Genomic DNA, 24,660 nt, shown 5'->3' with positions numbered 1-24,660 from the left:
TGTGGTGATTACTTTCATGGTGTCAGCGTGAATATTTCTTTACTTGTACCTGTATGTAAATTCCGCTGTTATGTTCATCCTAGTTTGAAAGTACAGTAGGTCTGACTCTTCATATTGACCTTTTCTCTCTCTGTGTGTAGTTTTGATGCCTGAGAACAGGAATATAAGTTGTCATGTTTAAAGAATTAAACATTTCTGACCTCTTATTTCAAGTAAAACTCCTTAGTATTAGTTTTTGTTTTGTTGTAATTGCTGTTTGTGAAAAATGACCTTCACTCCCGTTCTAAAACCTGTGTGTTGGTGCCACAGAAGAAAACGTGTTGTTATTCAACCTGGTGGTTCATATGTCTTGTTCTTACTTGTCCAGAGAAATTCAGCAGCTAAACCACTCTGTAATCATTAGCCTGGGGACAGACTAGGTTGTCGTTGTTATAATTTACGGTTAATACAGGTACTTTTTATCAGTCGTGGTAATCTGAGCTCACCGGTAGGCCCCTCGCGGCCAGTTGTGACCCCCTGTTTCAGCTTTGCTGAGCAGCGATGTGAGCCAGCGGCCTCTGGCGCTGTGCTTCCCCACTGGTGGTATTAACAAGTAATGAGGCCCAGTGCACCCAAGGAGACCTAGAGAAGCGAAGGGCGGGGGAGTCTTCAACATGGAAAGATAGGCCCTGAATAATTGAGTCGTCACCACTGGACTGGGTGATTATGCTTACAGCACGGAGATACCAAGTTTAGGGGCGTTTGGCTGCTTTGGGACAATTGTGTGTAAAAGGGAAAATAAGAAAATGATTCATTATAAATGGATTATTAATTTTATTAATTTATGTACTCATCTTATTAAAGAAAATGTTATGTTTTAGTCCTAAGGTAGGGAGGGAGGGCCAGGGTAGGTTTCCTTAAGATTAACTCTTGTTAGGAGAAAATGTTTCCTGTGTCTTTCCTGAAATACATAATTTTAGAATTCTTTTTCTTATAACTTGAAGAGCTTTCATTTGGAAGGAGTTTGTTTTAATTCTGAGAGAGATTTAAAATTAATTCCCAAAAGTTACCTTTTTCTCCTAAATGTAATAATAGTAGCAAAGTACTGGGGAATAAGATGTGAGGTGTTTGAACAACTATTGAATGATGCCGCAAGTCAATCATAATTACCTGAAAAATGGAGCTAGTAGATGCCTCTTTTTTCCTAGATGGGGTTGGTGAGCCCCAGATCTTGACAGTTGAGCAGCTTGCTCCTAACCATTGTGGGTGCTGTCCCAACAGAAGACGGGACCGAGGTTCTCAGTGACTTGGCTGAATATATCCAGAGGAAGCTAGGTCCTAGACTGCTCTCAATCGTAGGAACAGAGACAAGTAGCTGGGAAATGTTCTCCCGAGTAAATTCTAGGATATGGTCCGAGCTAGACAGCCATGTTAGATTTCTAGCTAGAAAAAGTGCAGAAATTGGGGTGTAGTGTTTTTTCCCCAAAAAGTAATTGGTGTTTGAATCGAAGACCTTGAATTTTAGCTCCCGTGACTTAGAGTGAATGACTTGTGGGCCCTTGGATGCTATTTTTAAAATTGAGAAGTAATTTACTGGGAGCGGAATAAAAACTCTCTGTAAAGCTGTTCTGTATGAATCATGTTAGTTAATGTCTAAGCCTTGTGTTTCACTTCGGTGAGCAAGAAGTGAAATGATTCGTCAGTTTGTGTCTTCCTGTTGGCTTCTGCACAAAGGCAGCGACATTCCCTGATCGTGGATGATTATTTGGATGGGTAGAAATGAGCTGGGTTTAACTTACTCATAGGTTTGTTCTTTCAGGGGCTGACATTTTTGGTTTGAATTGTATCTTCACTTGTAGGAGTAATGCTCTTTGCCTTCAGTTTTAATACCCTTATCTGCAAAATACACTAGGCATGTCCATGTAAATCTGGCTTCTGGTACGTAGGTATATGCCTTAGAAAAAGGACGGCTGCCTGAGTAAAAGCAGTACCTTTTTACAAGACCCTGAGTTTTTAAGTATCTTGAACTTTACCAAGACCATTTTGATTTTTCAGATCACTGTGAAGTAACAAGCAGACAGTGAGAAAATGTGGAGCTAAAACAGAAGTGGCTTATCTGGAACAGCCTCTTCTTTTCCTTATCTCTGTGAGGGAGAACATTTTAGATAGCACTCAGATCCCAAGGGTATTCTTAGGGGAGTGTAGAGGCATGACAAATTAATAGAACCAGGGGAATTTAATAGAACCAAGGGAATCCATGTCTGATTAAAATTAGGATTCTGTAAATCCTTTTGTTTTAAGAAGAAGAATGAGCTGACAATGGTGATATTGAGCATAATTTTTTCAAAAAGTTATCTTAAGGCTTTTTCTTGGTTTTTGCTCATTCTCATCTTTATGCTGTCGTAGAGTGGTAGGCACATACTGAGAGACAGAGGTGTTTTGGCTAAAACCAGACTCTGTTTTGGGTAAAACTGTCAGGTTATGTGTTTAAAACCCTGTAGCCAATTAATTCTGAAATTAATGTCTAAAAAGGTCCATTCAAAATGGAGGTGCAGTCCGTTTGTGGTGTACATCTTAAGAAACTGGTCACAACTTAAGTCCTTGACATGTTTGTAATATATCAGCTTCTAGCATCAAAAGCTGCCCCAAGCAGTTTCATACTGAAATTGCATCTTAAGTCTGTTAAGTAATGAGGGTATGTGCATTCATGTGTTTCTGTACAGCTGCACATTATGTTTTGGCCTGCTGAAATTTAAACAAATGAAGTGATAACAGAATATTTTGGTTTGGAAAGGATTTAAAACACATTATAAGGTCCATCTTTAGCTTATAAGGATTGACACTGAAAATTGACCCACCTGCATTTTCTTTCCTTGTATCTTTAGGAAGTGGTTTAAAATACCTACTGAAGTCATTTGGAATCTTACTGTCTCACGGGTATTAGCAGACTTGGAGCTCTCTTAAAATTATTGGGCACTTTGCAAGCCCAGGATTTTACATTCGATGCTCTTGCCAACTTGGCTAGAACCATCTCTTGCACTTAATCCAGAGTCTGCAGTGGCCTTGGAATGAACTGCATGTGACTTTGGGATGTAGTGTATACAGGGAGTGAGATGGCGGTTTTCTTTTTTTTTTTTCTTTTGGTGGGGAGAAGGGGAACAGGACTTTATTGGGGAACAGTGTGTACTTCCAGGACTTTTTTTTCCAAGTCAAGTTGTCCTTTCAATCTTAGTTGTGGAGGGCGCAGCTCAGCTCCAGGACCAGTTGCCGTTGCTAGTTGCAGGGGGCCCAGCCCACCATCCCTTGCGGGAGTTGAACCGGCAACATTGTGGTTGAGAGGACACGCTCCAACCAACTGAGCCATCCGGGAGGCAGCTCAGCTCAAGGTGCCGTGTTCAATTTTAGTCGCAGGGGACGCTGCCCACCATCCTTGTGGGAGTCGAGGAATCGAACTGGCAACCTTGTGGTTGAGAGCCCACTGGCCCATGTGGGAATCGAACCGGCAGCCTTCAGAGTTAGGAGCACGGAGCTCCAACCTCCTGAGCCACCGGGCCCGCCCTGGCAGTTTTCTTTTGAAGCTCATGTAAATTAAAAGTGCCGGTGAATGGGGGATAGATGTGATGGAAAGCTGGGGCTTCAAAGAAAATAAAATACGCTGTTGATCTGCTTTCTAATTAAGAAGAGAAAGCATACAGCTCTAGGTAATAAATATACACCTATCTGGTTCTATTTTCATGAAGCAGACTCAGTAATTAAGATTCCTGCCTGGGGGGGCTTTCTAAAGGTTATTAGCAGAAAAAGTCTTGAGAGTTGATTAGGTTCTATCATGAATATAAATGGGTTCTCTCTTAACTGACTTCACACCCTGGGAAAAGAAATAAAAGGTAGGCCTCGCTGAGGGACCCAGAGGTCTTTTTACTTCTGGTGTAATCTATCCCTGTGGACTAAGAACATGAACTTCCTCAACCTCCTGTCCTCTGCTTCACGGTTTACATACGTATTCTTCCTTTCTGCCAAAGAGAAGGCAGTTTTCCTTTGCCTCTCTGTATCTGCTGGCCATTCCACCGAGGGTCCTGAAAGCGGCTTCTGGCATTCTGCCTTTCTCCTCATCTCTGCAGTCTCCTCCTCCACTGCCTCTTTCACCAGCTCCCCTTCCCGTCCCAGCTCAGCTTCTCTCTGCCGCACTGCCCCTCAGCGTACTCTGGGCCTTCTTTCTCCCACTCCCGCCAGCCAGCCTCTTCCGTCTCTTCAGTTCTCAGCAGCCGCTCGCTGCTGGTGCTTTCCCGTCTGCCTTCTCTCCTTTCCTCTCTGGGGCCTGGCTTCCTCTGGACGCCACAGAACGTTCCTCAAGGCTCAGTGACGTGCCTTCCATTCAGCAGCGTGTGCTGAGCATTGAGTACAGTTGACCCTTGAGCAACCCGGGTTTCCACCACGTGGATCCATTTATTTATATGTGGATTTTCCCCAGGAAAACAAACAGTACTGTAAATGTATTTCCTCTTGTGATTTCCTTAATAACATCTTTCCTCTAGCTTACTTTATTGTAAGCATACAGAATGTAATACATATAAGATACAAGCTATGTGTTAATCAACTGTTGTTTATGTTACTGGTAAGGCTTCTGTCAACAGTAGGCTTTTAGTAGTTTTGGGGGAGTAAGAAGTTATACGTGGATTTTTGATTGCAAAGGGGGTTGGCATCCCAGATCCTGTGTTGTTCAAGGGTCAGCTTGTTTGCCAAGCATTGTCCTGGGTGCTCGGTGTCAACTCGCATGTCTCCGTTTCTTCCTGAATCCCTTCCATCTCTGGGGTGTGACACATACCCCTTCATTTGCGTTGTCACAGTCTTCATGTGGGCCTGCTTCCTGCTTGACATATCAGAAAACTTCCCCGATGGCCTCTGTTCAGTGTCCCCTACCTCATTCGACTCAACAGCCCCCTAGCACCCTCACTCCTAGTGTCTTACAGGCCCGGAAGTTCCTGTAGACCTCAGGCACTTACCGGCTAGCATGACCCCTTGTGTGTGTTTCGTCTCACTAACACTTCCCGGGCGGGGTGGTGGCGGGGGGCGGGGCACAGCCACACCACACCATTCGCTTTCCTTCCCTGGAACTCTCCTGAGTTTGCTCTTACTGTTCTCCCAGTCTGTCACCCTGGTTATTACAATTCTTCCTCTTCCTTCTAGGCCCTGTTCAGACACCCTTCTTAAGGAGCCTCTCCATCCACACCTGTTCCTAGATTTCTGTCACTGCAGTAGCTGTACTGTTTGTGTCGGTGGCTGTATTGCCACCGTATCTTGGTGAAGCTCAGTAAAGAAATGCTTAGGTGGCCCTCGTGCCGTGCCTCCCGGGACACAGCAGGCCCACACACATTTGTTTGGACAGTGGTTGGACATCAGAATAACCTGTGCCAGGTTTTCCTGAGGTGGGACCCTGGCATGTACACTTTTTTGAAAAGCCAGCAAGTGATTCCAAAACAGCATTCTTCTAGTTCTTATCCAGGTGCCTGCAGGTACAGGGGTATATGGGTAGAGTTGATTACTGCCTAATTTCAAATCTTCCCTTTTCACCCAGATCTTCACTGCAAGATTCTTAGGAGTTGCCTTTCTATACTTAGAGAGAGCCTGTCCGTCAGAATCTTCATAAATGTAACTGTATTGTGCTTGTATACCTGCGGTTTTATTTCATAGATCATGACCTTTTCCTCTTGATTTGTAATACTAATTTGTCATTGAAAATACCCTGTGGTCAGCACTAAGCCTAAACTGAAAATTCAGAGAAAAGGAAGGAGCTTTGTAACTGGACTTGGTTAAACTGCCCAATGAGGCGTCTGTGAGGAGTCGGGCCTCCTGGGGACAGGACTCTGAGTTGACCAGTCTTTCTCAGTCCCAAAGTTTCAGTAAAAGAACTTGCTGTCTTTTTAAGAACAGGAATAGTAACCAGGTAAACACTTCTGTGCCAGTTTAGCAGTTGTAATTCTCAAAACCATGCCCTGTCAGGGAGTGCCCCCCTCCCACCCCAAGGCTGTGATACTAAAAGGCTCTACCAAGTGGGAGAAAGACGATGTTTTCCTATTTCAAGTTTTTTGGTTTTATAAGACAAAACGATTTACTTCTGTGTTTATCTTAAAGCACTGATAGAGACTTAAAATTTGATTGTATGCCTTCAGGGTTAAAAGTAAATAATAGTCTTTATCCCATAAAATAGACCACTTTGATGGCTGACAGTGTTAAGGCTGATGACAATAACTTTCAAACATTTTTGACGCAAAGAAATGTTTTACTTTGTGACCTAGTAAATACCAAATATATTTGTGAATAATGGAAAAAAAGTTTCACAGAACAATTACCCTTACCATGTTGCCCTCTGTTTCTTTCTTTTTTTTAATGCTGGTTGCTACCCACCAAATGGGTTTAACCCTCCGTTTGAAAAACACTGGCCCATCCATAGATTTTGAGATACTCCCGAAAGCATCTCTTAAAGCAAGAAGACAAGTCTGAATTGGCATAAAATAAGACCCAAAGTATCTCTGAAAAAGAGGTATCATTTTTACCTTAGATGACAGTAGTGTACACACACACACACACACACACACACACACACACACGTAACATTTCGTATGCATTAAAATGACACAAAGTGCTCCCTAGGTTCTGTATAGGCTGTTTTACTAATTTGAATAACACTGAAGCAGTTTTTGATATTTTCAAGTAGTTTGAGGAGGCAAAACAGTCTTCCTAAAATCTTATTGACAATATCACCATATAACTTGAAGGTCCAAATTCTAAATATTTTGGCATATATATACTTCCAGACTATATTTGGTGTATATATATGTGTGTATTATTTTAAAAAATTTAAAACCAGCTGACATACATACTGTATTGTAGCCTGTCAAAAAGATGTTAAAGGCTTCTATTTTTGTTTTTTGTGTGTGTGTGTGATCATTGTTAATAGCCGAATAGAATTTCATTGTTACGAATTATAATTCATGTATTATACTTTATATACCTATAACAACCAATTTCCCTATTGTTAGACATTAAATTGTTGTTTTTAGCTATTATAAACAAGGCCACACTAAACATTTTTATACATGTCTTTATAAAATTAAGTTACAAGATTTTTTAAATGGACTAGAAATTGCTGGTATATTTGTGTTCCTCTCCCCTTTTTTTATGGTTATTGTACAGAAATCTTTTCTAACCTGTTTAGGACCTTTTACCTTGTCTCAGAATAGTGTCACCTTTGCTGTTATATTGTGAAATAAATATAATTTGAGATGGAACCTTGACTTACTAGAAACTGATTCTAGTTCTTGCCTTAATTTTCAGACAGTACCTGTAATGAAAAACAAGGAAAACAGACTAAGAGGAAACAAGGTTTTCTGCGCGGTGGGTTTCTTATCTAGTGTAGTAGTAACGTACTTGTTAAACATTCACGACCTCAGCAGATGTACCAGCGGCCGTCCTAGGCGGATATACTCGAGGTTAGGGAAGGCTTTTATGGGAGACAATTTTTGTTTTTGAATTGGCTTTGACTTCTTAAGTCTCTAAGTAAATGTCATGGCCGCTGCTGCTTTCTCTGCCACCCATTGTCACTCAGTCCATTATGATCCATTCGTGAATTTTTTAAATTGTAGAACGATAGACAGGTTGTCTCCTATGACCTATGGGCAGTGGGATATGTGACCCATGTTAAGTAGCTCCCAATGACCCATGGACCATGACAGTTCTTGGTTTAAGTCTTATTAATAATGGATGCCTTTTGTGAACATGCTTTCTTTGCCATTTCAGGCATGTTTACGTACATATTGTTAGGTATAACTTTTGATGGGAAAAATGGATTGAACTAGTGCTTTAAAAGTCACTTTTAAAGTATCTATCTGAAACAGTATTTTATTTATACATTTATTTTGATAATGAAAATACATAATAACCACATTGAAAAAAGTTATAGTGAAGGATAGGAAAAGAGACGCAGCTATAATCCCTCCATTTTAACGTAACTACTATGGGTTGTTTGTTTTTGGTCTTTTTTCTTATGTGTAGATTTTACATTGTTGTAAGCAGACATTTCAAAACCAGTATCTTTGTCTAAGAGAATATAAATTTAACTCAAAGGGCTAATGCGTTAAAAAAAAATTTATACCAGATCATTAATTACTAGAATTCTAACTTTCTCACGCATTGATTCCTTTTAGTACAATATTGTATTGAGTTCTAAATAAAGGGTATTGCTAGTCAAGTTATTGGGGTTGTCATTTATTAGAAATGCAATGTTAACATTGTACTAACACCATAATTCTGAAAGGATCTTCACCGTTGCCTTCTCTTTTGAGAATCCCACCAGTGGAAGAAGGGAGATTTGTGAAATGACTCTTAGTAGGGATCCCTGGGTACCTTCTTCAAGATGACTAACACACTAAGTCATGTTAGTTACGTTTAAAAAAAGAGACAAGTTCATGCACATGCTTACACACATATAGAACTGCAAAAATGCTAATACAATTTTATAAGAAATACTTAAAAAGTTTTTCAGGGTATGTGTTCTGTATTCAGAGAATACCTTTCGTGTCCATGAGATGATAACCACAAAATTGTCACAGGTTTTTATTTTTTATTTTAACTTGTGCCCAGAAGCCATCATATTTGTTATAAGGACACCTTTTTTATGCCGTGCCAATGACTGATTCTTTTCCTTGGAAGCTGAGAACTTCTTCCTTTGATTATTGGAACTTATTGGAATGAATGATAAAAGCAGGTAGAGAAGACATGTACAGGAGTTAAGATGTAGTTGAAGGGATTTGCAGTCAGAAGGCCTGTGCTTGAATATGGACCCTGCCACTTCCTAGGGATGTGTAATGGGGACAGTATTCCCACTTGACCTTACAGGGGAGTTGTGAAGTTAGACTGGAATGTCTTAGGTGAAGTACTTTGTAAACTGTAAAGCCCAAAATATGTTTTGATGCCATTACTCCTCAAACCAGATAGGAGGAATAATACTCGTAAATAGGGTGTTGTCAGTTAAACCACAGTCAAGTTCTCAAAAAACAAAACAGCCTAACCATGAAACTGTGTTTTTCTCTTTCCAGTCTTCAAGCAGTGACAGTGGTGGGAGCAGCAGCAGCAGCATCAACAGCCCGGACAGGGCCAGTGGGCCAGAAAGCAGCTTAAACCACGTGGTTGCCGGGTGCAGCCCGCACAGCCCTCCGCCCATGCCCGAGCAGTCTGCACTGTGCCAAGGCCCTTATTTCCACATCAACCAGACCCTGAAGGAGGCCCACTTTCACAGCCTACAGCACCGAGGACGGCCTCCAACATGATGGGCTGGCAGCTTCTTGCCTTCTGTGAAGGGACAGCGCTGTGCAGATTTGATATTTCATCTTATGATGTTTTAAAAAATTGCACAAAAAAATGCCTGTTGGCTTTTCAGTCTATATTTGAAATAACAGGTTAACAGGCAGTTGTTTACTTGTGGTTTTGCTGCACTATTGCAATTTCAAAGGGGCTTTGAAGCAATTTTTATAGGATTCTTTTGAGGGTGGGTATCAAATCCATGTCAAGGTAACGGTATGAGGAAATCTCATCTGCGTGTTGAATCCATAGTTTGTCCAATTCAGATTAATTTCCAAATCTGTCAATTAGCAATTCTACTTTATGTAAAAAGGCCTTTTAAAAATGCAGGATCTTCAATTTTTTAAATTCAATAAACTAGTAAAGAGTATCTAGTTTCCATGAAAAAACATAAGTTTTTTTCCAAAATATAGAAAGCTTGATTCAGTCTTGCACTGAAATTAATCGCCATACTACCTCTTAGTATGTAGATGTCCTGTTGAAAGTACTCTCCTTTGTAACAGGGGCACAATCAGATCCAAGTGAGACTGTAAGTGAAGCACCCTCCCTAATGACTGTCCCCCTCTTTGTTACATATTTGTATTCCCGGAGAGAATGTCTTTCAGACTCTCGTATACCCAGATCACTTCTGTTACCATTATTCCTCCAGAGCCTACATCTCAGTAGAAAACATACAGTTCCGACAGTCAAGAAATACGTAACGACTTTTTGTCTTACAAACTTGTTCTATCAGCAGCTTTCTGAGCTCATTGTAGTATCGAGAATTGAGGTGTTGTTGAATGTTGACAACGTGTAAGGTACCTGAACTGAGGTCTAACGTCACAAGAATTGTGAGACAAGGATTCACCTTACGCTTAATGTAACCCCAGCAGTAACCAGTGGGCCACATTCCACCTTTGAAACTGGAAAGACTGGTGCGGCTTAGAAACAAATGAGCAGAGGCACCTTCAGAAGAAATGATGCAATAGTATTTATTTAGAGAGAGGTGGATACGTTCCCATGTTATTTAGTCATACCAGAGAGCCAACCAAGTTTGAATAACGAAGGTGCCGATGAGTCGTCTTCCTCACTGACAAGCTGTCTGAATAAGGAGCCAGGATGCACCGGGTCATCTGCTCGGGAGAGTGCCGCAGGGCCAACCTGCCATTGCACGGAGAGGAAAGTGCCTTAGAGTCTACCCAGGTCCTCTTGCCTGCTAACCCCACCACTCCCCTCAGTCCACACAGCACACAGCAGATCTGAGAAGCATGGATAGCTCTAGTGAAGGGATGTGAAAAGGATATGGGGACAGAACTCAAGTTTGAAGAAGGGAACTACTGTAGGAAAAGGGTAAACATACACACTTCCTTTCCATGGTTTGTTCCTCTACGGATAGAATTTAAAGGTTAGTTATCTGAAGTAGAAATTTAGAATTGTGGGGGAAAGTTACAGCACCAGCCCATGCTTATGAAGTGGATGGTTTGTGCAAGATTTTTTTTTTTTTACACTACCATCTCCCAAGTTTTAAAACCAGATTTTTGACTAGGATTTTGGATCTTAATGGGTTTGATGGCAGGGAATATGGAAAGGATTCATTGACAATATTTTGTCTAACAACAAAGCAAACAACAACTAAATGCTGTAAGAAGACAAGCTGTTTGAGCTCTCACACACATGTACACAACACAATGCAGAAATACCCAGGAGGACTCCTGCAGGCTTAATGGATGGCAGCCTACTGAGACAAAATACGTATTAACAAGAAAATGGAAAACTCGAGAACGCAAATTTCTTTTATTTACCATCCAAGTAAAAGAAATGGACGGTGAAACCACACAAAGAAGTCACTTTTTCCCCCCCATAAATATAATGGTAGTGCTGGGTTAGCAGTTCACTCTCTCACCCGACTAGAACCAAGAAATAACCTCCATCCTGTCCTGCATATGTTCTATAGCTTTGGCAGCTCGAGATACAGTTTGTTATGAGGCTACTTGATAGTGTAAATGGGCATCTTTTAAAACTTCTATCAGCTCAAGCTAGTAAAACCTTGTACTTCTATATTGCGCCACCATTAAAAGCAGCATTAGTGCACTTTGTCCTTCAGTTCTTTATTGGTGATTTAAAGGGGAGCGGACTGGGTGGTTTGGTGGGAGATGGGGACAGGAGCAGCAGGAATGAACCTCTTGCTTTCTGCACTAACCTGGGCTTTTGATTCGATGCTTCTGGTTGATCTGGCCTTTCGAGTGCTTGTCATGCTCAGAGGAAGAAGTCCGAACCTCCAAGACAAGATGGAAGAATTTCAGTAGCGTGAACAGGAAGCTTTGGGGCCCATCAAAAGCCTGAGGCTCATTCATTACCTGATCTGACTCGATGCCAGTGGCAGTATGTTATGGGGTTCCTGGGAGTTGAATGTACTGCTCCTGGGGGTGAACTGATTCTCTGTACCAGTAACCAATCCAAACAGAACCTGACGGATGAGAAAGGGGACAAATGACATGCTGGGTTTTTGTTGTCCAGTTAACAGAAAATCACTGTGTGTGTTAGTCATTGATCACTACTTTGTTTCTAACCATCCTTTTGGGGAATGTTCTTTTGAGTGTGTTAATGCTTCAAAATTACTGTTCTCACTGCCCACAGGTTGGAATCAGAGTCACATGCCTCTGACCCCTCTGAGGCCTTTGTAAAACCTTAATCCTTATCTACAACTGAAGGGGTCACCTCCTGGTTGCCTGAGTGGTGAGATTTTACTTAATCCTCTTTCAGTCTTTAAACTCAGCTATTTGTGTCTTACCGGCTCCCAACACTGCCTCCTGGAGCAGTAAGTGCTGGAGCAGGTTTAGTTTGTAACCTGAGTGTGGTGGTTCATTCACACTGATCCGTTCTTTACTTACAGAAGTTCGCTGCACCAAGCGATTAAGGTTGCTGTTGAGATGTGGTGTGAAAACATCCAGGTCGAATGGGTCAATGAGTGCTTCCAAGTCATCAGTCACTTTCTCAATTCTGAAAAGGGATAGGATGATGATGATTCTCTGCACGTTTTAAAGACAAAAACCAATCTTACGGTATTTTAATGCTATAGAAATCCTGGAACTGGATTTATTCTGCTTAATTGCTGATTTTGTGCTACTTGTCACTGATCTTTGTGCTTCAGTCGTTTCCAAGAGTTTTAACTTTGTGACGTCTAATTCAAGTCCATTCTTCCGTGGTGTTTTTAGGGAGGGCCCTCCAGGCTCAAATTAGAGCCAACAGTTGGTAGGCTGCCTCAGAAGAAAGAGGAATGAGATTCCACCTACTGCACTTGACTGTGGAATCTCTCCAGCAGGTGGTTATTGTTTGTCTTGCTGGTAATATGAGCACTTACTGTTTAAGACAAACACAGCTAATGCGCAATAAGAGGCAGACCGTTTGGTGGTGCCCCAGAAAAGGGGCTGTTTGCATTAGGCAGAGGCTGCAGGCTGCATTGGGAGAGCCCCAGAGAAGGGGATACCTGGAGTCCTGTTTGCTGCGGCCACTTTTCACCTCTTCACCCCTGGTTGTCAGAACAATGTTGAGATAACGCAGATCATAAAGCAGCTGCAGTGCCCGATTCTGGGTCATTGGAAATGCACCTTCTTTCTGCAAATCAATTCCCCAGCCACACCCATTAATGGAGATGACGTGTTACATGAGCGTAATAAACAGCTTCAAGTCTTGGTTGAGTTACAGCTTGTTATTTCAGAAGCAGAAGCTTATTATACTCATGTGGCCAGTTTTATCTCACAACAACACAAACAGGTTATGTTAGAAACTGGTCTTAAAACGAAAACACCTCACAGCAAGGAGGAGACCCAGCCCTTAAAAATGGCCTCAGGCTCATAGATAGTCATTTTAAAGGCAAAAAAGCTCCTTGCATGAAAGGAGCTCAGGAGAGAAGAGTTACCTGAATTCTTTCCCAAATCAGAAGGTGGTCTTGTCTTAAAAGTGTTACTGATGAAATGGGAATACACAGGAAGGGCAGGAGGTGTCACAGAAGGTGAGGGGACTGCACAGCAGGGACTCCCTTAAATGAGTATATGGACCTTGTGTGCCATACGCTGTGCTTTGTAATCCTTCCAACCTCCTCAAGTGTCCCCAGCACTTGATCTAAGTGACCACATTTAATCCTCAGGTAACGGGTTCCTGATTTGCCCCGAGCCCTCAGTGAGCACGTGGCCGTACTGGGGCTGGGAAGCGGGTCTTTGTCACTGAAGCTTTCATCCTCCCCTGCACTGACCTGCAGTGAAGGCCTGCTTGACCTCAGAATGGGTGTCACGACGCCAGCAGGACTACTGCCAGAGGCCTGGGCTCAGAGATCCTTAACCCCGAATCTTAACGCACACTGCTCACACCCAAGAAAAAGCTAAGGTTGTATTTGGGTTTTTAATGGAAAACAAACACCTACCTTCATCTGTTTTTCTTCTGAAAGCTTCTCATAGGCAGCTACTACTTGAACCATACAGCTTTTCAGCATCTCCTGCAGTGTCACCTTTGGCAAGGCATGGCCTCCAACCCGATTGATTTCCTGGCACAAGCTAAACAGGAAGGACTGTACATACCAGGACGGCTAAAAGAACAAAGCGGTGTTGACTCGCCAAGTTGCACCAATGAAATGAGACGCCGCAGTAAACATGGATCCATTTATCCCTACTAGGCGTACACGCCAGGACCTGGATCTCCAGTCAGCTCCTTACAGCAGACCAGTTGGCAGATACGAGTGACATTTGCTGTCATTTCCTCTGGGGCCAGGGGATAACCTGGTGGGTGGCACAGTGTTTGCTGTTGCTGTTTTCCCTTTAGGGTAAGTGGTTCTCTAATTAGCACACAGCCCGTTCAAAAGGAAAGAATCATTCACTGACTTCTCAAACGGTCTGCTATTTAGTTGGCCCTACGTCCACTTTGCCCCCAGTGGAAAGTTATAAATACTACTTGTAGCTCTTCCTCAGAAGCTGTCTGTTGAATGATTTTCTAAACTCTTTTTCCTTTTCCAGCCCACAGCTCTCTGATGGTGGCACTGGCTTACCTGTATAGGGAGTCGGATCTTGGATGTGACACTGCTGCCAGACTCTGCTTCCTCCTGGATTTCTAGTTCATCCCAGCTGGTGGCTGTGGCCAGGATTGAGCCGGCATCATCTAAAAGTAATGACTGGGCGAATCCATGAGCTAAAACCTGGTAAAAAAAGGCAAATAGCCATAAAGGCCGCTCAGATCCTGTAGAATTTGTTTCAAGTTTGTTTCAATATACGGGAGTAACCTTGAAGCCAGCTTCCACTGCTTAAGTCCTGTGGGATGGTGAGTGGCACACATCCCTCTTCTTTTGGCTACTAAAATCAGCAGTGGGAATTTTGTTGCTAATTACTCTACAAATACCAGGGGCCACCTCTTAAAATACCAGTGGAGATTATAGGGAATATGATATTTAGGTTGAAGAGCAGGAAATATAGACCCATGTCTAGCTGAGAAAGTCTTTCATTCTCATCAGATGGAAGGCAAAAAATCCAGGATTTCTGCCTTTAAAATCCAGGCTACAAATGAATGGAAAACTTGACATTTGAGCTATGTGGCAGAGATAAGTGAGAGTAATGAGAATTAAAATGAGATTGTTATTCCCTTACTATTAAAAGACCTTATCAAGGTTGGCAAGACCGGACTATGATAAAAGGGAGACCAAAGGAGGATGACCCGTGAGCACAGAAAGTACACAGTCACTGTCACTCACTTTCACAACTGCTGAGCTCCAGACCCGGTAGCCCGTCACACTCTGCTGCAGGAGGAGTTCCTTAACTTCCTGCCACTGGGCCTGCACAGGAAGGACTTCCTGAGCTTTCCCCTTGCCCTGTTTTTTCAGAGCCCTGGAATCCCTCGCTGGTTTCTCGGAGCTCCCTGATTTTCCCAAGATGCACTGCTTCAGGTGAGGACACAGTTCGGCCAGTGACTGGCAGAGTCTGGCCATGAAAAGGACCATATGCAGCTTGCCACCGTCGAGGGCATCCTGTTGCCCTTGCACAACTCCCTCGATGCTTTGCAGCTCCGCCCGGATGCAGTCTGTGATGTGCTGGATGCAGGCCACGGAGTGAGTGCGCAGCATTTCCTGCACAGTCCCGGCGTCGGCGTATCTGTCAAACGCACAGTTCTTGGCTTGCATGGGGGTGACATCCTTGGAGAGAGACGTGTCACCAGAAGGAAGGTAAGTCAGGAGGTCATCCAGTTTCACCTTCAGCTTAGAATCTAGGGCAGAACAGAAGTTCTGGACACAGGGGCTAACAGCTTGAGCTTTCATGGAGAGCCCACTGCCAGCAAAGTGACCCCGGTTGGCCACGCTGACCCAGGCGGCATCGGAAGGCAGGTCGTTAGCACTCTCGGACCAGAGGAACAGAGACATGTTCTGCTCAAAGTGGATGTGCTTGTTTACAGCGGTGTTGCTGGTGCTGCTTCCCAGTTCCTGCAGAGCTGAAACGAGGAGCTCTTTGGAACTAGTGGAGATGGAGTCAAAGCCCTCTTTTGTCAGAGTCTAAAAGAGAATGAGAAAAGCGTTCTCATGACAGCTGCTTTCAGGAAATCACAAAACAAGAGCACTGAGTGGCAGTCTATCCCCGCGTTCAGAATGTTCTCCACCAGGCTCAGGAAAATGACATGGTGTTGGCGGAGAACAAAGTCATCACTGATTAACATGGACACGTTCCCGACCAACTGACAGACGCCTGGTCTCCCTTTTAGCACCAGAATCCAGATCTCTGGTCATTTCTATGGTTCATTTATCCAAAAGAACCACCCCTGGAAGCCATTCTATGGGACTCCCTAGAATAAGTCAGCAGGGTAAGAATACACTTAGGATGTGACAGGAGTCAACCAGACGGTCAAAAGATCACACGAGGATTGGCTGTGAAACAGATGGACCCATGACTTCCCACCTTACCTGTAATCGGTCAAGGAAGAGCTGCTGCATCAAATCCTCCCAGAACAAGAGTGGCTTCTCTAGGAGCCGGCGACACACCACATCCCAGCTGTGACTGGTGGACTTGTTGGTAAGTAATTCCCACATGGCATCCCGGATCCCTGCGAGCCCTTTCATGCTCTTCACGTACATAAGCAGGTTGGTGATCCCGTTTTTAATGTCTTCATTACACCTGCAACACAATCGTTTTCCTTGGGCCTCATTAGATTTGTGGTTTCACACATTAGGAAAAACAGCAGGATTTCATTTGAAAACCTCTTACCTGGGTCCCAATATATAAACGTATTTATCTCAGAGCATTTAAAGGTATGTATACACACAGAATTTCTGGCTGGACGGAGCGGGGAGAGCCGCAGTCCTTACCAGGCCTACCCTTGCTTCTGTGAGGTGTCTAGAAGGAAGTTGAGAGCCCCGTAGAATGGCTTCAAAATCAATGCGCTAAATAAAAATTTGAGGAGTGGCAGAACCTTACATAAAGAGAATCTACAATTCCCTACATAATATTTTGAAAGACAGACTCCTTCTTGGTTCTCCCACAGTGGGGGCTAATCTGCCACGAAGGCAGTTGAGTGAGCGGCTGGTACCACCTATCGGGCGATACTCAGCGTCACCCAGGGGATCAGGCTTGTCCCCCAGCCCTCACTGGCCTTTGTATGGCCACATACAAGGCTGCCTGGGTGGCTCCTGCCAGCCCTGGGGAAGCTCTGGCTACTTACATGTGGATCCATTTCTGCAGTGTGTCTTTCAGGTACTGCTGGCTGATGGGATGTGCAAGCGTCCGGAGAACCGGCTGGAATTCGACAATGGATGCTGGGAGGTATTTGAACCAGCTGCAAAGCTTCATCTCTTCTTGCAGAACACCAATGCCCTTTCCTAACGAGAAGGCCAAGTGAGAAGTAATTGGGGCTATCCTCTGAATAGCATCTTAAAAAATGGACCGAGGAGGAATTTCCAAGAATCACCTAGTCTTCTCCGCTGAAGAAGGGGCAAAAGGAAAGTACAGACCGTGTCCAGGGCCTTCCTCATCAGGGATATTAAACAGATACTTATGTGTGGATTTGAGTTCAATATCCTTCTGTACCACTAGACTGTGACCTCCACGAAGCTGGGGTCCATATTTGTCCAGTTCATGCCGTATCCCCAGAGCCTACCATAGTAGCTGACAAATGGTAGATGCTCAGTCAACATCAGTTCAATGAACCAGAAAATAAAAAATGTTGGCTAAGAGCTCACCGTTAGGATGCTGGCCTGTGATGGTCTCCAGAGTTGAGAAGAGCATGCCACATGGCAGGGATGGATCTGGAAGCAGCCCTTCTGGTAAAGTGTAGAAAAGAGCATAAGCTTGGTTCAAAGTGGTGGCCAGCAACTCCACTAACGAGCAAATCTGAGCTTTGATACCAGCACCTATGAGAAGAAACCATCTTTGTAAACAATTTCCTTCAGTAAAGTTAGGAACAGAAAATGCTCTGGATGCTTCAGTCTCCCTGATCTCATCCTTCTCCATTCCTATGTTTATGGGCAAAGTGTGGAAAGCAGCCACACCTACCATGGTGCGGCTGGTTGAGGAGTTTCTGAATAGCTGTCTTTCGGGCCAACAGGAAGTCTGTTAGGGCTTGGCGGGGAGAACTCTCTTCTAAGAGCATTATAGAGCAGAGGGCGTCCGCTACAGCTTGGTCAGACACGGCTTGGCCTTTGAGCAGCATCTTGCTTTCATGCAGAATGGTTGACCTAGAAAGACGATGACAAAGGTCAGCAGGGAATTTTTCACACCATAGGAGAAGAACCTTGGTGCATCAGGAAAGAAGATGTGCTCCATAGAACTGTAGTGGTGAAGTGCGGCCCTCACCAGAGATGCTCTTTATGCTGGATCTACTTACCGGAAGTGGCTGGCTGCTGCCACCTGCCGGATGAGTATGGGGAATCGGGAGAGGATGGGGCTGTATCGGGAGCTGGAAGAATCCAGCTGGAGCAGGCTGTGAAGGTGGCAGCACAGCAGGTAGAGCTGAGTGGCATGGAGATACTGAGAGGCCTCCATCGCGCTCCAGATCTTCTCAGGAACTTCTAACAGGAGCTTGATCTGGGCAGCCATGCTGTAGAACTTCTCCTGGGATGGCTGTGGCTGCAGGGAAAGGCACAGAACTAAGTCAGAAGAACAAAACAAAAGCAAGGTCAGGTCCGGCAGGCTTGGGGAGAAATGCAGGGGCATTTTAGGGCACAAAGCTTTCAACAGCCCGATTTCATGCCATTCAGCAAGGCATCCAAGTTGGCGTAGTAGAAATACTGGAGTCAGGAGCGTGCTGCAGGCTCACTGGTTTTTCCTACCAGCCGTGTGCACCTTTGCTCAGCCCCATGGAGAGGCAAACTGCACCTGACCATCTCACAGTCTGCTTCTTAGGGACCCTTGTGAGGTCTCGATAGCGTGGGGCCCCACGGAGCAGCCCTTGAGGGAGCGTTCTCCTTCCTTTTTCTGAGCTTCAGTCTTCCTGTGTCTCCTCTCGCTTCTCTGAGTACATTATGGGCTTCTCTGCCGGCTGTTCTTCACCAGCCCCTTCACCTGGCTCAGTCCTCAAGCCTCCACGCCTCAGTGTGTCCTTACGCAGGATTCTCTTCCCTCAAACATCACCTCTAAGAGGAACACTACTACCGTATCTTTCTTAGTTGTCACCACTCCCCTGAATCCCCATCGAGCCTTTGTGGTTTCACTGCCATCCCATAATCAGTGTATGTAGAACTAAATTCACCTCCCTAACAACCATCTTAGCCATCTGCCCTCCTATGAATCTTGGCATATACCAGCACTCTGCTCCTAAATTCCAGGACAGTCATGTCCTGTACGTTTCTATGACCACTTCCACGGTTCTGACACAGGCCATCATCATCTCATACTTAGATTAATCCAAAAATATTTCACTGTGCTGTGTTCATTCATTACTCACTCCAATCTAGCCTTTTCCTTTGCTGTCAAGTTAACCTTCAAAAGCCATTTGGATCATATCTGGGCTTGGTTCTAAAAGGCTCCTCAATACTCAGTATCAGCCTGGTGGTCAAGGTTTCCTGTCCTTCCACTACTTTCTTCCAGGGCTGCTTGAATCCATTGGTGTGTGTGTGTGTGTGTGTGTGTGTGTGTGTGTGGAGGGGGAGGTCAGAGTGGCGGTGGGGGAGGGGTGATTACATCTCCCAGGGACTATGTGGCAGTATCTGGAGACATTTTTCATTATTACGATGTGATAATGAGTGAGGGGGGTTGGGTGCTACTGGCATCTAGTGCACAGAAGCCAGGAATGCTTCTAAATACCCTATGCACAGGACAGGCCCTATGACAAAGAATGACCCAGGCCAAAATGTCAATAGCACCAAGGTTGAGAAACCCTGCTTTAATCAGATTGACTACCTGTTTTTAATTGTCTTTCAATATTTTAGACCCACATTCCAAATCTCATGTCCTTAAAGGCCCCTCTTTACTGAGCAGGAGGCAAGTCTGAAGTAACTTCCTTCAGAATTCTTATGGTAAGTATACACAATTATTTTGGGAACCAATCACCATTATCAAAATGTTTTCTAGTGCTATTTGAAATGATTTCCATTTTTTTTTTACCAGCTTTCCATGGATTTAATTCCTTGATTAGACTGTAAGCTCTGTCAGAGCAGAAATTGGGGCACTTTTATTTCTTTGTGCCTTGAAGAAGGCAAAGTTTTGTGGGTTTGACTGAGAATAGGTTAGATATAACAATTATACAAATAAATACATTTCTAAAATCAGGCATAGTACAAATTAGCTTTTCAATAAACCTTGAAGCATGACTCATAGCAAAGGTTGGCCACATAAGGTGGGGACGTGGGGATGGGGGACATGTACTAAATGCAAAGCTTGTAGAGGGATGAGGTCTCTCATTTCAAATAGTAAGTTATGTATTTCCTCCCTTCTGCAGTTGTATTGTGCGAGCCCAGCCTACTGACCTGAATTCTTCTAAAATCCAGGTTGAATTAAAAAGTTCCAAAATGGAGCTAAATTGTACTTTTGCAATTTCTTCTTCCATGTTGCTGTAAGGTTCTTTTCCCAGCTTGTTAAAAACAAATTCCTTGTTTACCTTTCTCACCCTCAGTGCCCTTTCACTCTGTCATCCCTAAGTCAATATTCTGTATTTTTTTAAAAGTTTATTAAAAACATAGCTAACATACAATATTTTATTAGTTTCAGGGGTACACTATGATAGTTGTTTAACATTTATATACCTAAAGAAGTGACCACCATGATAAGTCCAGCAACCATCTGACACTGTACCACGCTATCACAATATTATTGACTATATTCCCTATATTATATCCCTGTGACTCATTGTTTTAGACCTAGAAATTTGGACCTCTTATTTCCCTTCACCTTTTCCCCCTTTTTAAATTTTTCAATTACAGTTGACATTCAATGTTATTTTATATTTCAGGTGTATAGTATAGTGGTTAGACATTAATATAATTTAAAAAGTGACCCCCCCCCCACTAGTCTAGTACCCACCTGGCACTATACATAGTTATTACTATATTATTGACTATATTTCCTATGCTTCACTTTACATCCCCATGACTATTTTGTAACTACCAATTTGTACTTCTTAATCCTTTCCCCTTTTTCACCTTGCCCCCCAATTCCCCTCCCATCTATCACCCCAACAAATCTCGTACCCATCTGACACCATACATAACTATAATATTATTGACTATAGTCCTTATGCTATACCCTACATCACCATAACTACTTTGTAACAACCAATTTGTACTTCTTAATCCATGCTCCTTTTTCACCAACCACCCTCCCATCTGGCAACCATCAAAATGTTCTCTGTATCTATGAGTTTGTTTCTGTTTTGGTTATTTATTTTGTTCTTTAGATTCCACAGATAAGCGAAATCACATTGCATCTGTCTTTCTCAGTCTGACACTCCACTCAGCACAACACCCTCCAGGTCCATCCATGCCGCCGCAGATGGGGAGAACCCATTCCCTTCCCTGGCTGAGCAATATTCCATTGTATATAATATGTACCTCCTACTCTTACCCATTCACCCATTGACGGACACCCCCGCTTCCACATGTTGGCCATTGTAAACAACGCTGTAATGAACATACGAATGCACACGTCCCCTCGAAGTAGTGTTTTGGGTTTCTGCAGATAAATACCAGGAAGTGGGATTACTGGGTCTTTCTTTGTCTCTTATTATAGTCTTTGTTTTTAAGTCTATTTTGTCTCGTATAAGTTTTGCTACCCCAGATTTATTTTTTGTTTTCATTTTTATGAAATATCTTTTTCCATCCCTTTACTTTCTGTCTGTGTTTGTTTTTAGATCGGAAGTGAGTTTCTTGTAGGCAGCATACGTAAGGGTTTTGTTTTCTTATCCATTCAGCCCTCCTATGTCTTTTGATTGGAGCATTTGATCCATTTACATTGAAAGTAATTGTTGATAGAAATGTAGCTATTTTATTATCTGGGAAACTCTTTATCTGTCCTTTGATTTTAAATGATAGCCTTGCTGGGTAGAGTATCCTTGATTTTCATCATGTTGAATATTTTGTGCCAATCCCTTCTGGCCTGCAAAGTTTCTGCTGAGAAATCAGCAGTCTTATGGGGGCTCCCTTGTAAGTTACTAGTTGCCTTTCTTGCTGTTTTTAGGATTCTTTGTCTTTAACTTAACCTTTGCCATTTGAATTATAATGTGTCTTGGTGTTTGTTTCTTTCTAAGTATTAGATAGCTCTGTTATATCTCCCAGTCTTGGCTGGGGAGGCCTTATGTAGTAGGTGCCCTGTGGAGCAATGGCACAGTCTCCCTGGTCACCTGCTCCAGGAGTGTCCTTTGTGTGGGTTGTATGTGCCCTCCTGTTATAATTGAGACTTGATCACTATTGGCACCTAGTAGATGGGATTTACCCTCAGGCTGACCGGCTGTGGGGTTTGGCCACATCCACAGCTTATAAGCTGATGTGTGGGGAGCTTACCCCACTGAGCGGGATTCACCCCAGCAAGCTCTGGAGCCTGTTGAGACCACCCTTTGTGTGTGCCACTTGGGCTAACTGGGTGGTGCTCTGCTGTGGTCTGAAGCCAAACTCCAAGTATGTTGGTTCTGGAGCCTCTGGGGAGGGGCTCCCGTGCAGGCCCAGGTCACCCACTGCCTGTGACCTGCCCAGGACTACCTGGTAGGAGTTACGAAGCAATCTGCGGTTGTTTACTGCCTGTGCTAAAGTTGAAGGTGCGTGTGAGAGGCCGCACTGTGAACTGAGGACGTCTGCCATTAGTACCGGGTTTGGGGTAGCTGTGCAAAAACCCAGGACTCCCGGAGGCCGGCTGCCACCTGCCAGTTCCCTTAAGATTCAGCCACTGATAAAGTCTCCTGAGAGTTGGGTGAGGCAGGGTCTCAGGGAGTCTGAAGAATGGGAAGAATTGTGGTCACCAGGTTAATGTAGACTCTGATTTGGTGCCAGTGCTGAGCCAGGAGCTACTCAGCAAAAGTCTTAAAGCACACAGAGGCCAGTCCCCGCCAGCCTGGGGCCTGTGGACTCCAGTACTTTTCTAAGAAAGACTGCAATGTGGGTGGGGCCAGCTGCTGCAGGGAAGTTGGGGAATTTGGGTGGGGAGGGGGTCCTAGTTAGTCAGCAGGGTGGAGCGTGGAGCTCACCAGGCCAATCAGATTCAGATTTGGCCGGAGGGGGCGGGCTCAACACAGGAAAGATGGAGCCTGCCTGGCAGCTGTAAGGGAGTAGGCACCCTCACAGTGAAAATGGTGCTTGTCCTCCAGGCCTCCCCTCCCACCCCAGGCCACACACCTCAGTCTCTCCCCCCCAGTCACCGTCTCTCTGCTGGAGCCCAAGGTGAGTGCGTGCGAATGAGTGAGTCTGTGCATGGGCTGTTTAAGAGGACATTTGGGTTTCCCGCAGCCTTCCGTCCCACACGATGGTTAGAAGCCCCACCATTTTTCACAGCCAGATGTTGTGGGGGCTCCTCTTCTTCACACCAGTACTCTGGGCTGGGGAGGCTGGTGTGGGGCTGGGGTTTGTCACTGCTCTGGGAGGACCCTCTGCAGAGGGAACTGAACTGGCAATTTTGTTGAGCTCGTGCTCTAACCGACTGAGCCATCCGGCCGCTCCTCCGGAAGCTCAGCGGCAGCTCGTTGTCTTCAATCTGGTTGTGGAGGGCGCAGCTCCCTGGCCCATGTGGGAATCGAACTGGCAGCCCTGCTGTTCAGAGGTCGTGCTCTAACCGACTGAGCCATCCAACCACCCCTAGTTGTAATCTTAATGTGTTCATGGAAGTAAGCAGACAGGTGTTTATCTACTCTGCCATCTTGGATCTCTCTCCCTAAGGCAACATTCTTTAGAGAAACAAAATGCTGCTCCAATATTAGGATGTGTTTAGGGCTGCATCCTTCCACATCAGGTCTCATCATTAGTATTTGGGGGAACCAACGCTTAGGATAACCTGATTAGAGAAACCTTAGTTCTTTGAAATGAAAATGTTGTATTAAAACATGATGGCTTCATGGCTGGTAGTATCCTCCAACAAGCGGTAGAAGAATGGCTATTTGGGATTGTGGAAGTTATTCTTGAGTGGGGTGGGGGGGGGAGGACGATTAGGATGAGGAATCAACAACTTGGAAGCAACGTGTGAACATAAAGGGAAAAAATCTGTTCTAAGAATAACAGGAGCAAATGCAGTTGAACTGTCTTGGGAGGGAGACCCCTGGCGTTTTCATCTAACGTTAGGCGGAAGAGTCCAGTGAACCCAGGGGGGCGGTGAGGGGACCGAGGCCCGGAAGTCAGGGAAGGCTCCTGGAGCAGCAGCGGAACGACTGGAGGATGGGTCAGCAGCCAGTGAAAGGGCTGCTGGCGGTTTCCCCTGAGCAGAGGAACCCCCAAAGCGGCGGCCGGCTCTTCGCAAACGCAGGTGAGGCTCCAGCAGGTGGGGGGTGGGGCTGACTCGAGGGAGTGGCAGGTTTGGGGGGGCGGGCTCCCCGGGCGGGGTGGGGACCTGGGGGTCAGGACTAACCTGTGGGTTCCGAGGCGGCCGGGACGCTGCCGAACCCGCCTGGCGGAGACGCGAGCAGTACTGGTCAGTGGCCTTCACGGCGTCCACCAGCCCCTCGGCGCAGCGGCGCATCTGGCCGATGGTGTCGGCCGCCTCGATCAGGTCGCGGTACCGCTCGCCCACCATCTGCCGCAGCTCCTCTTTTTTGTGCTCAATTTCGGCCCGAACTTGACGCTCCAGCCCTCGGATCTCCTCCGCTCCGTGTGTCTCGAAAAGCGCCGCAGGATCGCGCAGATCCAGCCGCTTCAGCGCGGGGGAGGCGGCCGCTGCTGCCATGTTGGACCCGTCAGTGGCCCAACAGGCCACTTCC

At 44.7% G+C, this 24,660-nt stretch overlaps 3 protein-coding genes across 9 annotated transcripts in view; 2 read left to right on the top strand and 1 right to left on the bottom strand.

Moving 5' to 3' along the window:
- The window catches only part of VCF1 (VCP nuclear cofactor family member 1), a 17,347-nt gene extending 5,944 nt beyond the window's left edge, over window positions 1–11,403 (top strand). For 2 of the 4 annotated variants that reach the window (XM_019740427.2, XM_074319986.1), the window contains exons 3-4: window positions 7,312–7,371; window positions 9,072–11,403. In XM_019740427.2, the coding sequence (XP_019595986.2) occupies window positions 7,312–7,371; window positions 9,072–9,302 (291 nt within the window). In that variant the 3' untranslated portion in view covers window positions 9,303–11,403. The remainder of the gene's footprint in view (window positions 1–7,311; window positions 7,372–9,071) is intronic. The other 2 variants (XM_019740428.2, XM_074319987.1) reach the window with 1 other exon arrangement.
- COG1 (component of oligomeric golgi complex 1) lies at window positions 10,280–24,660 on the bottom strand. 3 transcript variants are annotated; one of them, XM_019740417.2, is made up of 15 exons: window positions 24,312–24,660; window positions 18,160–18,401; window positions 17,829–18,010; window positions 17,516–17,686; window positions 16,999–17,155; window positions 16,244–16,454; window positions 15,047–15,838; window positions 14,351–14,497; window positions 13,733–13,894; window positions 12,800–12,927; window positions 12,204–12,312; window positions 11,670–11,779; window positions 11,513–11,588; window positions 11,013–11,047; window positions 10,280–10,473 (listed from the first exon to the last, which is right to left on the bottom strand). In XM_019740417.2, exons 1-14 carry the CDS (start codon window positions 24,624–24,626, stop codon window positions 11,033–11,035), a joined length of 2,817 nt encoding a protein of 938 aa, XP_019595976.2. In that variant the 5' UTR covers window positions 24,627–24,660; the 3' UTR covers window positions 10,280–10,473; window positions 11,013–11,032. The 3 variants fall into 3 exon arrangements, with proteins under 3 accessions (XP_019595976.2, XP_019595975.2, XP_019595974.2); XM_019740416.2 differs by having other exon boundaries at window positions 10,280–11,047; XM_019740415.2 differs by lacking the exon at window positions 11,013–11,047.
- SLC39A11 (solute carrier family 39 member 11) overlaps window positions 24,075–24,660 on the top strand; it is a 359,240-nt gene continuing 358,654 nt past the window's right edge. Inside the window, exon 1 of one of the 2 annotated variants that reach the window (XM_019740426.2) lies at window positions 24,075–24,209. Coding sequence is in view for 1 of the 2 variants with exons in the window: in XM_074319972.1 (XP_074176073.1) it covers window positions 24,122–24,209 (88 nt within the window). In the remaining variant the exon portion in view is untranslated. The remainder of the gene's footprint in view (window positions 24,210–24,660) is intronic. The other variant, XM_074319972.1, reaches the window with a different exon arrangement.

Source organism: Rhinolophus sinicus, linkage group LG15 (assembly GCF_036562045.2).
Source record: "Rhinolophus sinicus isolate RSC01 linkage group LG15, ASM3656204v1, whole genome shotgun sequence".
In the NCBI taxonomy this organism is placed as follows: domain Eukaryota; kingdom Metazoa; phylum Chordata; class Mammalia; order Chiroptera; family Rhinolophidae; genus Rhinolophus; species Rhinolophus sinicus.
Note: the sequence above shows the minus strand (reverse complement) of the source record. Positions and strands in the feature narration are given on the sequence as shown.